This window comes from Anomaloglossus baeobatrachus, chromosome 1 (genome assembly GCF_048569485.1).
Source record: "Anomaloglossus baeobatrachus isolate aAnoBae1 chromosome 1, aAnoBae1.hap1, whole genome shotgun sequence".
In the NCBI taxonomy this organism is placed as follows: Eukaryota; Metazoa; Chordata; class Amphibia; order Anura; family Aromobatidae; genus Anomaloglossus; species Anomaloglossus baeobatrachus.
In genome coordinates, this window is record NC_134353.1 from 618,892,516 (window position 1) to 618,909,425 (window position 16,910).

At 42.7% G+C, this 16,910-nt stretch overlaps 1 protein-coding gene across 1 annotated transcript in view; it reads left to right on the forward strand.

The window, feature by feature from the left end:
• LRRC2 (leucine rich repeat containing 2) overlaps nucleotides 1-16,515 on the forward strand; it is a 694,508-nt gene extending 677,993 nt beyond the window's left edge. The window contains exons 8-9 of the mRNA XM_075318763.1: nucleotides 1,980-2,116; nucleotides 13,085-16,515. Of these exons, the coding sequence (XP_075174878.1) occupies nucleotides 1,980-2,116; nucleotides 13,085-13,134 (187 nt within the window). The 3' untranslated portion in view covers nucleotides 13,135-16,515. The remainder of the gene's footprint in view (nucleotides 1-1,979; nucleotides 2,117-13,084) is intronic.
• Nucleotides 16,516-16,910: the final 395 nt, after the last annotated feature.

Sequence of the window (16,910 nt, forward strand, 5' to 3'; positions counted from 1 at the left end):
TTTATTAATAAATTATTCTAATTGCACGAAAAACTTCTTTGCCTTTGTTTAATCACATGTTTTTGGAGTGTGCAGTCTCTTGGCCATACTGGAGGGTTAACTTATACCCCTTACCAGTATGACCTTCATGAGACTTTAAGGTATAACCATGAGGCTCCTTGTTTGGACTAGATAAACTAGTCTACTTTTACAGAATATACCACTAGTACTATTCAGTATTTATAAAATGTTTAAGGTTACAAGTCTGAAATGAAAGTTTAGAGGGTTTTCTGAATCTTGTACAGTATTAGTAGGAAATACATAGCAACAAAACAATATTTGAAAAAAAATGCAATTAATCAGAAGTTTTTTTCTTGAAATAGGTTATAGCATACCTATTGTTTCAGATTACTACTCAGAATAAACGGTCATATGACTAATAACATTATTTTTGGTCATAATATTTATTTATTTTACTCAATTTACACTATTAATTCCACATCGCTTTACAGATATGATTAGCACTGTCCCCACTGGGGTTTACAATCCAAATCCCCTATCAGTATGTCTTTGGAGTGTGGGAGGAAACCAGAGAACCTGGAGGAAGCCCACCAAACACAGGGAGAACATACAAACTCATTGCATATGTTGTCCTTGGTGGGATTTGAACCCAAGACCCCAGCGCTGTAAGACTGCAGTGCTAACCACTGAGCCAGCATGCTACCCATAATAAGACTTGTTTTTATTTTTTTACCAGCTTTCCCTCTCACAGGTTCTGTTTCTAACTCTTAGTTCTGTATAAACTAGTGACTAAAGACGAGCTGCTTTGGTGTCTTCCATACACAGCACAAAGAGGAATGGTTTCCTGCACTTTAAGGCCTGTTTCACACGTCAGTGATTCTGGTACGTTTGTGCTTTTTTTAAAACGTACCAGAATCACTGACATACGCAGACCCATTATAACGAATGGGTCTGCTCACACGTCAGTGATTTTTCACTGCACGTGTCTCCATGCGGCGTACCTGCGTGTCCGTGATTGCCGCACGGAGACATGTCCATTTTTTTCTGGCATCACTGATGTCCCACGGACCACGCAGTGGTCTGGTCCGTGAAACACGTGCCAGAAAAAAACGTGCTTTTATAATAAAAATAATTTTTACTCACTCGGCTCCAGCGATGTCCTCTGCATCCCGTGCAGCTTGCTGCTTCTGAGCCACCTCATTACTGTCGCGCATATTCATGATGCACGACACAGCCGACCCGGAAGCAGCTGCTGCGGGGGTCAGCGCCGGCCGGATGCTGCACCGCGGGAGCGTTCAGCACCATGGAGAGCGGGAGCGCGAACAGGTGAGTTAATCTCTAAGTGCAATCACGGGCCACGGAGAACGGAGCCCGGATTGCACTTAGACAACCCACGTCTGCCGTGATTCACGGCACACGGAGGGATATGTGCGTGTTTTACACACCAGTGAAAAACGTCAGTGTTTTTCACTGACGTGTGAAACGGGCCTTACCTTGTGTAAAAAGCGCAGAAACAAAAGCACCAGAAGCATGCTTGACATTATACTGCAGTACTGAGCATTGTGGATATGAATCTAGCACTGGCATGTGATAAAACACTTGCTAGATGATGGAGAACGTGGCTTTGTTTTCCTGCCTGTGACAGTGCCTCTCCATGGTCCTCATTCCTCCCCGCTCCATAAGTTTTAATAGAAGCTGTAACCTGATACTTCAGTGATCTGGCAGACCACCTTTTTTTGACTTAGATGGTTTTGAGCTGTTTTTAATAGTGTACAATAAGTTTAGGAATAGTGCAATATTGAAGAAGTGTCTCAAAAGTGAGGAAATAAACATATTTCTCTGATTGTACAAAGTGTTTTAAATTTACTTGTATTAATGATTTAGCTAAAGTTTGTTGAAATGACAGAGACTATTTAAGCATTGTTCGAATAAAGATGAAATTTAGGAAAATCCAAATAATCGCATTACATTATTTACAGATATGTAAAGCTCATGGATAATCCTATTGAAGGAAATGAAATCTTGAATACTGAGAATGAAGAGGAAAATAATCAAGACCGGGAACAATTTGAAAAAGAATTTATGAAATCCTACATTAAAGATCTTGTTGAAAGAGGTAAAGTACATATTACAAGTATAGTTTGAGCAGTTATTTTTTATTTAGTTCTATTCAAATCACAGAGCTAATAATGAAAATGAAATGACATTTCTTAAAACAAGCTTATCCAAAATATGTAGGGCAGATATGTATCACAGAGGTGGTTCTCCTCTGTGATGTAGTCCTGGAACTTAGCTTCAGTATGTATAGTACTGAGAGGGTTAATAGGGCTGAAAAGGGCCAGGTTTACGAGCAGTCAGAGAGATGGGTGAGACTGGCTGCCCATATATCCCTACACCGGGTATGGTGAACATAAAGTCCAAATGGAATCATTAGCTGTCTGTGTGTGGAGGTAATAAGTACTTCTGTGTGAAATTTCCATGCTTGGACTTGTGCGCTGGACTAGGACTGTGTATCCTATTTTCCAGCAAAGAACGTTTGTTTAGTTTCCTTTTGTATGGCTTTCTTTCGGGAGCTTTAATAGAGCAGACTGGACGTTTTTGTTTAAAGACACCTCCTATCTCAGTGTTGCCGAGTGAGCCATATCATTACAGTATATACAAACTTTGATGAGCAAAAGGGTAACAATGTTTGGAACTTTTAAATTTCAGGCTCCATATCTCACCATCCACTACAGCTTCAACGTGAGACACCCCTTGTTTTATAGACTATTATTATTTTTAATCATGTTGGCTATCTCATACAGAAATTTGACTGCCATATGTAGCATATGATTAGTTATGCAAATTCTTGTCATGTCAATGCATTGTTCCTTTTTCACTCCTGGTGGTGGAATTCTTTTTTCTTCCTGTAAACTACAAATTACAACCTGTTCTCCACTTCCCTAATAGCTCAGTGTGTTGATTATCAAGTGAAATATCACTAGTTTGAACTGCGGAGAAGCCATGAAGACAATTTTCCAAAAAAACAGCATCATCCAGCTCAGGGTTCCCCAACTCCAGTCCTCGAGGGCCACCAACAGTGCATGTTTTCAGGATTTCCTTAGCATTGCATGGGTGTTGGAATCATCAACTGTGCAGGTAATTAAATTATCACATGTGCAATACTAAGGAAATCCTGAAAACATGCACTGTTGGCGGCCCTTGAGGACTGGAATTGGGGACCCATGATCCAGCTCATCGATAGCATTCTCAGCCAAGAAAATTGCCAATCACGTGAGTGCCATGACAGTTGCAAAATTAACATGTGAATACAAACCATCCATTCAAAAGACACGAGATGAACGTCCAGGCAAAATATCGGAATCAGCATGTCGGCTCATCACAAGATCTATCTGTTCTGGCATTACAAACACAGCACTAGGAGGTAGCTCTTATGCTTCTTAATAATGAGATCATACACGTCCATGCAAGCACCCTGCGACATGCGTTACACAAGTCTGAAATGGTGTCCCAAAAAAAGGTGAAGAAGCCTCAACTTCAATATCATCATAAGAGTCAGTTCGAATTTACAAAAAAGTAAAAAAAGTGGAAAGCAAAAGATTAGAATTGGAATTGGAGGTGATTTGGAGTGATAAGATAAAAATCAATAGACTAGGCTGTTATGGGCGCAAATGGGTCTGGAAGAAACAAGGGAAAAATAGGCTAATGGATCAGGAAATTGAAGGAACTGTCAAGTTCGGTGGGCGCTGGATACTTGATTAGGATCGATGGTGGTGATATAAAAGGATTAATAGTATTCTATATTTCTATATTTTTAATACTTTATTAGTACATTTAGTACAATTTGTTTAGTATATACCAGTCTCATAATCTCACATTCAAGGTTTCATTTTTGTTTAAATATTTTCTTATCTTATATGCAAGTCTCTAAGTCTGTAAGGGGCCCTTTGCACACTACGACATCGCAAGCTGATGCTGCGATGCCGAGCGCGATAGTCCCCCGCCCCCGTCGCAGCTGCGATATTTTGTGATAGCTGCCGTTGCGAATATTATCGCTACGGCAGCTTCACATGCACTTACCTGCCCTGCGACGTCGCTCTGTGCAGCGACCCGCCTCCTTTCTAAGGGGGCGGGTCGTGTGGCGTCACAGCGACGTCACACGGCAGGCGGCCAATAGAAGCGGAGGGGCGGAGATGAGCGGGACGTAAACATCCCGCCCACCTCTTTCCTTCCGCATTGCAGACGGGACGCAGGTAGGAGATGTTCCTCACTCCTACAACTTCATACACAGCAATGTGTGCTGCCGCAGGAACGAGGAACAACATCGTACCATCGCAGCAGCCAAAATAATGAAAATGACCGTCACTACACCGATCATATGATACCGACGCTTTTGCGCTCGGTAATCATAGTTAAAACGATTTACACACTACCATGTCGAGGGCAACGCCGGAAGTGCGTCACTTTCGATTTGACCCCACCAACATCGCACATGCGATGTCGTAGTGTGCAAAGGGCACCTTAGTCTCTGAGACTTCTAGGTCATAATTGATGCGCGTCTGAGAGAAGGGGGGCAACTGGTGAACTTCCAGTGGAAAAATTTTGTGCAGTGTTACATTGGTTTGTAAATTATTATAACTTATGTGTGAACAGGCAAATAAACAGAAACTAATTTTGCTCACAATAAATGTGCATTTCCTTTCTCCAAGCGCTTATTATCTAAAAGGTCCAATTCAATTTGGACATCATTGGTGATCCCATAATCTGATGTTTGGCTCAGAGCAGGTGAGTTGCAACAGTGATCTCAGTGCTGAGCTATATCAGGGTATCCTACAAGATGGGTTACTCGTGGGTAGAGTTGAATAAAAAGCTGTACACTTATCCAAGTGAGCCAACCAGCATGCACCAACATTGGGAACGTGTAGAAGAAACCTGCGATAAGATTTCAGCAGATAAGTATCTGCATAACTAATCTACTCATATGCTAAATATCTGCAAGTCAAAATTGTGCCTGAGATAGCCAAGAGGATTGTTTATAAAATAAATGTAAGGCCGCTTTTCACGCTGCGATATCGTTACCGATATCGCTAGCGTGCGTACCCGCCCCCATCGTTTGTGCGACACAGGCAAATCGCTACCTGTGGTGCACAACATTGCTCAGACCCGTCACACTACTTACCTGCCTAGCGACGTGGCTGTGACCAGCGAACTGCCTCCTTTCTAAGGGGGCGGTTCGTTCGGCGTCACAGCGACGTCACTAAGCGGTCGCCCAATCAAAGCGGAGGGGTGGAGATGAGCGGGACGTAACATCCCGCCCACCTTATTCCTTCCTCATTTCTGGCAGGCCGCAGGTAAGGTGAGGTTCCTTATTCCTGCGGTGTCACACGTAGCGATGTGTGGTGCCACAGGAACGACAAACTATATCGCTGCTGCAGCAGCAAAGATAATTGAGATTAGGGAGGGGATGTCACTGATTAGCGATTTTGAATGTTTTTGCAACGATTCAAAATCACTAATAGGTGTCACACGCAATGACATCGCTAATGCGGCCAGATGTGCGTCACAAAATCCGTGACCCCATCGACATCGCTTTAGCGATGTCATAGCGTGTAAAGCAGCCTTTAGTCTTAAGGCTGCTTTACACGCTACGACATTGCTAAAGCGATGTCGTTGGGGTCACAGAATTTGTGACGCACATCCGGCCGCGTTAGCGATGTCGTTGCGATTGACACTTATGAGCGATTTTAAATCATCGCAAAAACATGCAAAAACGCTAATCGGTGACATGCCCCCCTATTCCCAATTATCGTTGCTGATGCAGGTACGATGTTGTTCGTCGTTCCTGCAGCAGCACACATCGCTATGTGTGACACCGCAGGAACGAGGAACCTCACCTTACCTGCGGCCGCCCACAATGAGGAAGGAAGGAGGTGGGTGGGATGTTCGTCCCGTTCATCTCCGCCCCTCCACTTTGATTGGGTGGCCGCTTAGTGATGTTGATGTGATGCCGAACGAACCTCCCCCTTAGAAAGGAGGCGGTTCGCTGGTCACAGCGACGTCGCTAGGCATGTAAGTAGTGTGACAGGTCCGCGCGATTTTGTGCGCCATGGGCAGCGATTTGCCCGTGACGCACAAACGATGGGGGCAGGTACGCACGCTAGAGATCTCGCTAGTGAGATTGCAGCGTGTAAAGCGGCCTTTACTCTCAAAGCTGTAGTTGATGGTAAGTTATGGAGCCTGAAATTTTAAAACATTGTTACACTTTTGCTTGTCAGTGTATATTGTAAAGAATAATATAATAACCAGCATGGATTCACAAAAGATAAATCATGTCTAACCAACATGTTGGGTTTCTATGACGAGGTAAGTGCAAATCTGAATATTTGTAATGCAGCTGATGTGATTTATCTGGACTTTGTAAAGGCATTTGATACTGTATCACATAACAGCCTTATAATGAAGCTCCGAAAGCAGTGGCTAAAAGATAGGAAACAGAGTAATCTTAAATGGTGCAGTTTCTAAATGGGCTATAGTTAGCAGTGGGGATCTGTGCAAGGACCAATTCTTTTTAATCTTTTTTTATTAATGGATGGGATTGAGAATAAATTGACAGTCTTTCCTGACAACACAAAACTATGTGGAAATTAAAAACTAACCTTGATAGTACAATATTACAAAATAATCTGAATATGATGTTTGAATGGGCAAAAACTTGGCAAATGCAATTTAATGTTGATAAATGTAGCATAATGAACCTAGGACGGAGTAATGGTATTGCTACATATACAGTGAATTTGGGACTCCAGAACAGGAGAAGGACTTGAGTATTCTGGTTACAAGTAAGCTAAGCAGCAGCACTCAATGTCAAGCAGCAGCTGCTAAAGCAAACAAGATTTTAGGGTGTATAAAAAGAGAGATTAGATCATGTGATCCCAATGTATTTGTAATGCGGGATGATGGGACTAGACCCGCTGCATGCTAGCAAGCACAGTTTGTCGATCACACTTGGAGCTAACCATCACACTGATGCACACCCTTAAGGGCCGAGGAAATCCTTCACATATCTGCCAGTCCTGGAGATGGGGGACTTTAACAAAGCCCTTTCCAGGCAGCAAACAGCGTGCTGGCTGCTAACCAGGTACACGGGCCACAGGTGGGACAATCACACCAAAAAAATAAGTAGGTAGTTATGGCAGACACTATAGCAACTTTTAAAAAAGAGCTGGATGATTTCCTCAGTACACATAACATTGTCAGTTATTTGATTTAGTGACAAAAATGTATAATTGGTGGAGGAAGGTTGAACTTGATGGACCTAGGTCTTTTTTCAACCTTTTTAATTTTGCAACTATGGTCAAATTGCTATCAAAGAAAAGAAGCCCCATTCTAATGACTGCAAAAAAGGGACCTGTTTGGCCAAGCAACACAAGGACAAGACATTATCAGTTGAAATCTGTATTGTGGACTGATGAGTCAACATTTGCCATTTTTGGTACTAACTGCTATGTCTTTGAACAGTGCCTTGAAAAAGTATTCATACCCCATGAACCTTTCCTCATTTTTTCATATGACACCCATAAACTTAAATATATTTTATTTGGATTTTATTTGATATACCAACACAAAGTAGCAAATTGTGAAGTGTAAAGTAGTAAATGTACATGGTTTTTTAAACATTAATAAAAATGTAAATCTGAAAATTGTATCCAGCCCCTGAGTCAATACTTTGTAGGTCCACCTTTCGCTGCAATTACTGCTGCAAGTCTATAAAGTTATGTCTCTTCCAGCTGTAGCACATCTAGAGTCTGGAATGTGTGCCCCTTCTTGAAGGCAAAATAGTTCTAGTTCAGGTATATTGGAAGGAAAGCATCTGTGAACAGCAATTTTCAAATCTTGCCACAAATTCTCAATGGGATTTAGGTCTGGACTGTGACAACGCCATTCACACACATGAATATGCTTTGATCTAACTATTCCACTGTAGCCCTGGCAGTATAATTAGGGTTGTTGTCTTGCTGGAAGTTGAATTTATTCCCCAGTCTCAATTAATTTTCAGCCTCCAACATGTTTTCTTCCAGGATTGCATTGCATTTATCTCAATTAGAGACGAGCGAGCAGTAAAATGCTTGGGTGCTCGATGCTCAGGTCAAGCATTTTTTAAAAAAAAAAAGCAAAGGGCTTCCCTATATTTTTGGTTCCCAGCTGGGTACAAATAGGTAGCTGGTGGTTAGGGGCAGTCCGTACCTGCCTGCTGTACCTGGCTGGCATACAAAAAAATGGCAAAGCCTATGTCGATTTATTTATTTTTCAAATCATTAAAAAATAAAAGAAAAAAACCCAAACACATAATCCTAACCCAAGGGTTAGGGTTAGGGGTAAAAAAAAAAATGCGTGGGCTGCCGCTGCATTTTCTATTTCTCACTAAGGGTAACCCAAGCAGCTACTGGCTGTTAACCCCCACTGCTTGGTGTTATCTTCACTGCAATGGAAAATCCAGGGAAGCCCTTTTTTTATTTTTTTTTCAAAAAAATTAAAAAAAATTACATAGGCTTCGTCATATTTTTGTATGCTAGCCAGGTACAGCAGACATAAATGGGCTGCCCCCAGCTCTCAGCTGCCTATCTTTACCCAGCTGGGAACCAAAAATATAGGGAAGCCCTTTTTTAATTATTTCATGAATTTCATGAAATAATTGAAAAAAAATGACATGGGCTTCCCCCAATTTTTGTGTCCAGCCAGGCAAAACTAGGCAGCTAGGGATTAAAATCCGCAGCGCAGGTTGGCCCAAGCTTTCTGGGCCCTCCCGCACTGCGAATTGTAGTCCGCAGCCGCCTCAGAAAATGTCGCTTTCAAAGAAGCGCCATCTTCTGGTGCTGTGTGCAACTCTTCCAGCGGGCCTGGTGCCAGGTGGCACGCTGGGTATTAAGGGGTTAATACCAGCTTTGTTTTACCAGCTGGTATTAAGCCTGAGATTCTTAATGTCAGGCCAAGTTTGACCTGGCCATTAAGAATCTCCAATAATATGTTAAAAAAAGACATCACACAGAGAAAAAAATATTTTATTAGAAATAAATACACAGACACATTAGGGACTCCATCTTTATTACTCCCTCTCACCCCTCCATGATCCTGGTCTTCAGTTTTCTTCAACCCATGCAGCTCTGCTATATCACACAGCACAGGGAGGAAGAATGCTGCTTCTCCCCGTGCAGTGTAATCGAGCAGAGACTGCGGTGGGTTGGTCGGTGGTGACGTCACCACTGCCATTGTTGCCATAGTAACCTACTGAGCGTGTTACTATAGCAACGGTGATCTCTGATCAGCTGATTCCCAGTGCCGTTATTCACTGTCTCCTGCATTAGCCACTGAATAGCCGCGCCGGTAAACAGGGAGTTAACTCCTGCAGCTCCTGCAGGAGTCAGTGTATAGCGGCCCCGGTAATCAGGTGATCGGAGATCACCGATGCTATAGTAACCCACACGGTAGGTTACTATGGCAACGGTGGCAGCGGTGACGTCACGTCTCCTAGTACTTACCCTACCTACACACTAAATCTGTCCCTAGCTCAGCAGCACCTCCCCCTACACTAGCTGACTGTGGATCACACTGCTGAGCACAGCACCGTCAGCTGTCATATAGAGCTGATGACGCTGTGTGGCCAGCCAATCACTGTAATGCCACAGCAATGTTGGTTGTGGCATTACAGTGTGTGACAGCCAATCCCTACATGTGGGCTGACTCTGTAAATAGCGCCCACATGCAGGGAGGGGGAGCCGAGCATCTGCCCGAGCATCTCACCGGTTACTCAGAGTATACCGAGCATTGAGATGCTCGGGCGAGCACCGAGTAGCAGCGAGCATGCACGCTCATCCCTAATCTCAATCCATCTTCCTATCAACTCTGACCAGCTTCCCTTACCCTGATGAAGCAAAGCATCCCCACAGCATGATGATGCAATCACCATGCATGATAGTGGGGATACTGTTATCAGGGTAAATAGCTTTTTCAATCTGATAATGGGACTTCTTATAGCTTGCGTTAAAAAATGGCTTAATTCTCCCTTACAGGCCAGATTTGTGGAGTGTATGACTAATAATTGTCCTGTGGACAGATTCTCAAACCAGAACTGTGGATCTCTGCAACTCATCCTGAGTGACCATGGGCCACTTGGCTACTTCTGTTAATGCTCTCCTTTACTGTCATGTCAGTTTAGCTGGACATCTAAATCTTGGTAGGTTTGCAATTGTGCCATACACCATCAATTTTTGGATGATGCATTGAAGAGTGCTCCATCAGATCTTCTTAGTTTTGGCAAGTTTTCATAAGCTAACCCTGTTTTACTCTTCTACGCAATCTTATACCTGAACTGTATGGTGTTTTCCTTGGTTTCATTGTGCTATTTGATCCATTATGTTTCTTAAACAAAATTCTAAAGCCTCTTCAGAACAGCTGTAGTTTTACTAAGTATAAATTACACGCAGATGGACTAATATTACTAATTAGGTGACTTCTGGAGCAAATTGTTTTATTTCTGGTCTCAGAATGCAAAGGACTATATACAAGTGCATGTCATAATATTCACATTTATGTTCTTAAAATATTTAGAAAACTGTGAATCACTTCCTTTACACTTCACACTTTACATTTCACAATGCTTCTACTTTGTGTTTGTATATCACACAAAATCCCAATTAAATATATTTAGATTTGAGTTTAAAATGAAAAAAAAAAAAAAGTGGGAAAGTTAACGGGGTATGAATACTTTTTCAAGTTACTGTAAGATGCAGAAAATGTGAGTGGATGGTTTCTATATAAGTGGTGTCCACCTAAGGCATGGAGGAGGAGGTTTGATAGCATGTGAATGCTTTGCTGGAGACATTGTTTGTGATTTAATTCATATTCAAGATAGTTACTCAGCATGACAACCACAGAATTCTCCAAAAACATTCTCTCCCATTTGCTTTGCACCTAAACCATCATTTTTGTAACAACCAGACAATTACTCAGAAACATACTACCAGGCTATGTAATGGTTATGTGACCAAGAGGGAAAGTTATGAAGTGCTTTTAACCTAATTGAGATGATGTTTTATAATGAGATGGACTGCAGAGTGAAGACAAAGCAGCATAATGCTCAGCACCTCTGGTAACTCAATCTTAAAAGATTGTTGTCCAACAATCTTACAAGGGTTGTCCAGGTTATCCTTAGGATAGGTCATCAATATCTGATTAGTGAGGATATGACACTTGGTACCCCCACCAATCAGCTGTTGCTGATGCCTCTAGTAGCATAAACTACTCAGTTGTGCAGCTGTACAGCAGAACTTCATCAGCAGAGTAATGGTCACAGCTAGGTACTGCACATCTGCCCCCTATTAATTCCAATAGGAAGTGGATAAGCAGTACCAGGCCGTGGACACTTTACAATTGACAGAACTATGCAACTCAGTAACTGAGTAGTTCTGGCTAGTAATGGCATCGGGAACTGCTAGCAGCAGTGGTGCTGTGTGTCGTACCCTCAAAGATAAGACATTAATGACCTGTCCTGAGGATAGGTCTTCAATGTTAAAGTCCCGGCCAACCACTTTAAGATTATTGGACAGGTATTCCAAGTGACTGCCTGCTACCCAATGAAGCAGCATGGGAATAAGCCAAGTTGGTTTAAAATTCTCAGCAGAGCAAAGGTACCATCACACTAAACAACTTACCAGCGATCCCAACAACGATACAACCAGACAGGGATCGCTGGTAAGTTGCTAGGAGGTTGCTGGTGAGAAGTCACACAGTCAGACGCTCCAGCGATCCCACCAGCAACCTGACCTGGCATGGATCGCTGGAGCATCGCTACACGGGTTGCTGGTGAGCTGTCACCAGCAACCAGTGACGAGCCCCCAGCCAGCAGCGATGCACTGAAGCGATGCTGCGCTTGGTAACTAAGGTAAATATCGGGTAACCAACCCGATATTTACCTTGGTTACCAGTGCACGCAGCTACACGTGCAGAGAGCAGGGAGCAGCGCACACCGCTTAGCGCTGGCTCCCTGCTCTCCTAGTTACAGCACACATGGGGTTAATTACCCGATGTGTGCTGTAGCTACATGTGCAGAGAGCAGGGAGCAGCGCACACTGCTTAACGCTGGCTCCCTGCTCTCCTAGTTACAGCACACATGGGGTTAATTACCCGATGTGTGCTGCAGCTACATGTGCACAGAGCAGGAGCCGGCACTGACAGTGAGAGCGGCGGAGGCTGGTAACGAAGGTAAATATCGGGTAACCAAGGACAGGGCTTCTTGGTTACCCAATGTTTACATTGGTTACCAGTGTCCGCAGAAGCCGGCTCCTGCTGCCTGCACATTTAGTTGTTGCTGTCTCGCTGTCCCACATAGCGATCTGTGCTTCACAGCGGGACAGCAACAACTAAAAAATGGCCCAGGACATTCAGCAACAACCAACGACCTCACAGCAGGGGCCGGGTTGTTGCTGGATGTCACACACAGCAACATCACTAGCAACATCACAAAAGTTGTTCGTTAGCAGCGATGTTGCTAGCGATGTTGCTTAGTGTGACGGGGCCTTAAGACAGGTGTGCTTGAAGGAATCTAAGATTTAGCACACATTAACTTTTGTTTCACACATGATTCTTTACTCCTTGTTTCTATATGTTTTACATTTTTTTTATGCCTTCAGTCTGAATTTACAATATGCACATTAAAATAAGAACAGTAAACCTTTGCATGAATAGTTCTAACAAAAACACAAGAAGTAAAAAAATATTTATGATATATACCGTATAAGCTAAATAAAAAATACAAAAACATAGAGCATTCTAACCTTGAAATATTATATGAATATGAAAATGTATACTGCAAACATACAAAAATAATGTGAAGAAAAGGACATGTTATGATGATTTTTGAAGTTCTTACCTTTTGTTACTTTTTAAAAAAAACATATAATTGTGTTTCTAAGTGTGCCGACACATTAACAATTTTCTATTGAATATTTCAAACTTTGATAAACTATAAAAATTCTTCATTGTTTAAATGGCATTATAGACAATATTTTTATTTTCATTTTTCTTTCAGATTCTGCACCCAGTTATACCACAAAAGTGTCACTTAATTTACAGATTTAAGAGATACAATGCTAAAGTCTAATGAAAAACTGTATGTTGGTTCTCTGTAAAATGATCTTTTAAGGTTATTTTGTGTTGTAATTATAATATTATTACTATTAATAAAATGGTTCTGTAGATTTGTATTAAAGAACATCAGATGTGTACATTTCTAAGGTGAACTGCAGATGGCTGTTTTAAAAATCGGGCCAGTCACATCCATAAATAGTGGATTTGACAGTCCATCTGAACTTGTTTGTATTGTGGACAGATACAGGAAATGTCTCCTATTGCATGCAATTTTGTGGACTGAAAGAAAGGCCAGAATTGTGCATGCTGTAATTTTTTTGAACACACAACATTAGGTCCCCTTCACACAACTGTTGAAAAAATGTACAAGTTGCAACACTGTGCAGCCATCCATGTGTACGTGTGTGTCATCCATGTGTCATTCGTGTGCTCTCCATGTGACATCCGTGTGACATGTACTGGAAAAAAACACATGACACTGAAATGAATGGTTAAGATATGAGGAGTGATCTTTAATTTATTTTTTTTGTGTGTGTGTTTTTTCTCTTTATATCTATTGAGTTAGTAATGGGGGTGTCTGATAGATGCCTCTCCATTACTAATCACTGGGATTAATGCCAGCTGACAATACACAGCTGTCTTCAACTCAATAAATGTGTGGCGCCCCTGGCCTGGTCAGGCACCACTGAGTACTGCACCCATACTTAGTCAGCCCAGGTTCCAACCCACCAGGGGACGCCCATGACATCAACTCCAGGTGTCAGTGCACTGAAGTGCCAAGCACTGGTCTTGGAAGGAGGAAGTCCATTTAGTTTAAAATGTTTGAAAAGTAAAGTTTAAAATGTTTTAAAGTTTAAAGGAACGTTCAGGAAAATTGTGTCCTCAAAGACTTTTGCGCAAACTGTTTAAATATTTATTTTATTTAGCACCTGGTTAAGTGCATTCAATCTAAATGGACCATAGGTTATGAAATGGCTATAACCACAAACTCTCGCAGTGTATATAGTTACCTCAGTGGTACCAATCCCAGAGCCTGCCTGTTGAGGGGCATGGCTCTGCACCACCAAGGGGGCATGCCTGTTTATGGGGCCTGCTCTCCAACAAAGACGAAGCAGGTATGCCTGTTTATGGGGCCTACCCAACGCCACCAGGACAAAAAGAACTGTCGCCGGAATGGTCTGCGACGGACCAGGTCTAGGCCAGGTCACCAAAAGGACTGGTGATTACTCCGTACATGGGTTTTGGATTAAAGACTCGTGGGTGGTGGTGGTATGGTACCTGGTATGTTTTTATGTAAATATTTACCCTGTGTGGGAAAAGTTGTATTTAATTTTCTTGTCTTTGCAGCTGGAGGACGTGCTGTTGATAACCAAGGGGGAATGTGGCACCCATGACCTTTTCAGGCACCACTGAGTACTGCACCCATGCTGGGACAGTACTTTCAGTAATCCTAAAGGCCGGAATGAGCTTTGTACGCACAGACACATCCAAACAGGTCTCCCACACCTTTAGATGGGACCCTTGGGCAATCCCTGTAGGGGTCTGGCCTTCAATTCTTGTCAAGGGGTGTAGTGGAGGGGCTGGGAGCTTAACTGCAGAGGCTGAAAGGAAAGGAGTGGAGCGAGCCAGTCTGATAGCAGTGAGCGGCGGTTGCTAAGTGAGACGCGCGCTCACACTAGTCAGACCCTGCACATGGAGTAGCCGTTACCGGGGGGAGAACGGTTACCAGCCAGTCAGTCAGAAAGACAGAGAGAGAGAGTTAGTCGAGTACGGGGACTGCTGGTGACTAGGCACGTACGGGGTACAGGTCCCTTGAGTAGACTTCCATTTATTGATCTGCTATACCTGCCGGTGAGGGTACTAGAAGTACCTCACCAACCACACAGAGTCCAAGCCTCAGCAGCAACGCAGGGACTCATAAGGAGGCAGAGCCAGAAGCCATCTCACCTGGTCAACGCTGCCGGCAAACGGTCCAAAAAGGGGAGAAAAGGCAGTAGCGACTTCCCTGCATAGAACACACGGTACTTCAAGTCAGGGATTATCCGAACAAAGAGTGCTAGGAAGGAGAGTTAATGGTTATCCTCAAACCGGCCTGAAGGAGCTCCTGGTTCTCACCTGGTTTATTGAAGCATTGCCCGGGTTACCTCCCAATAACATCTAGAAGTGAGTAAAAGCAAGTTGAAAGACTTTCTGGACTGAGACTGAATTATTCCTGACCGACCACCTTACACACCCGAGCCCCTGGGGCCAGTTTCACTCACGGGAGGCCACACCATCCGACTGCAGACCCCATCAGCCCAGAAGTTCATTAAACCTGCAGTGGCGGTCACCCATAACCCTGACCGCAAACCGTGAGTGGCATCACGATAATAAAAACTAACTTACCTGTTTCCAAATATACAGAAGAAGGTCCTGTGGCGTCCCTCAAGCTGGAGCGGCATCCCTTGGGGCGACACATAAAGAATTACCTCAATTGCTACGGCACCAGTGCAATCAGGAAGAACCAGGTAAAGAATCTAATTGATGCGCCAATTCTAGGGAGGCTGCAGACTGGTATTTTTAGTCTGGGGAGGGCCCAATAACCATGCACCTTCTCAGCCTTAAAATATCAGACCTCAGCTGTATGCTTTAACTTTACCTGTTATCAAAAATGGAAGACCCCACTTTGTTTTGTTTTTTTTTTCATTTCATTATTTATTCATTTTGCTAAATAGCTATACAATCTATCCATCCAGCTATCTCTATCCATCTATCTTTCCACATATTTAACCCTAGAACGCGCAAGCAATTCAATCTACCATAGAAAACAAATGACCTAGCAGCCCTGCGAGGCCCCAGGTATGCGTTCTAGGGTTAACACATAAAAAAACATTCATTTCAGTGTCATGCCTTTTTTACCGGTACATGTCACATGGATGTAACATGGATGCCATCAGTGTGCTGTATGTGTTTCATCCATGCTGCTGGTAAAAAACTCACATGTCTCCAAATGGTTAACACGGACACACAGTTCCTGTAAAAACACTGAGGTATTAAGATCCCTATTAATTTTATTGAGTATGCGTGTGAACATGACTACAGTATGTGTGAAAACGGACACCTTGCATACTAGAAACATGGACGTGTGAAGGGGGCTTTGGTATGTGTGAAAAATCACGTGTGCTCTTGTACATAGGTTAATATTGATTATTGTGCTGTCCACGCGCTGTTATCATACTAAGCAGAATGTCTAATATTGAAATATCGAGAAAGATCATTAGTCATATTTGTGATAAGTGCTGCAAATTGTGTGTCTTCATATACCTGTCATTTTTTTAACCAACAAAATAAGAATAAAAAAAATGTAAATTAAATAAAAGAATATTAAAACTGTAAAATACATTCTTATAGTTTCAGTACTTCTATATTAAATCTTTTTAATGGGGTGTCTAGGACATTTTTCTGCTGTGAACTGAAGGGTAATTCTGGCTATTAGGGATAGGAGAATAGTCAAATATTCAGGTTCGTACCGAATAACAAACCTACTGTAATGCAAGTCAATGGAAAACGCATATATTTTTTCTGGAAGACCTTGGAAGTAGGTCTGGGTGGGCTGTAAAAATGCTGCAATGGATGGAAGTTCTGACACTGAATAGGAGCTTCATGGGAAAGATAACTGGATGTATTTCTGACTCACAGCTGGTTTCTGGGAATAACGTTGTTAGAATGTTATGGGGATTAAAGCAGGGAAATTCTACTTACTGAGTTCCCCCGTGGCTGTCCCACTG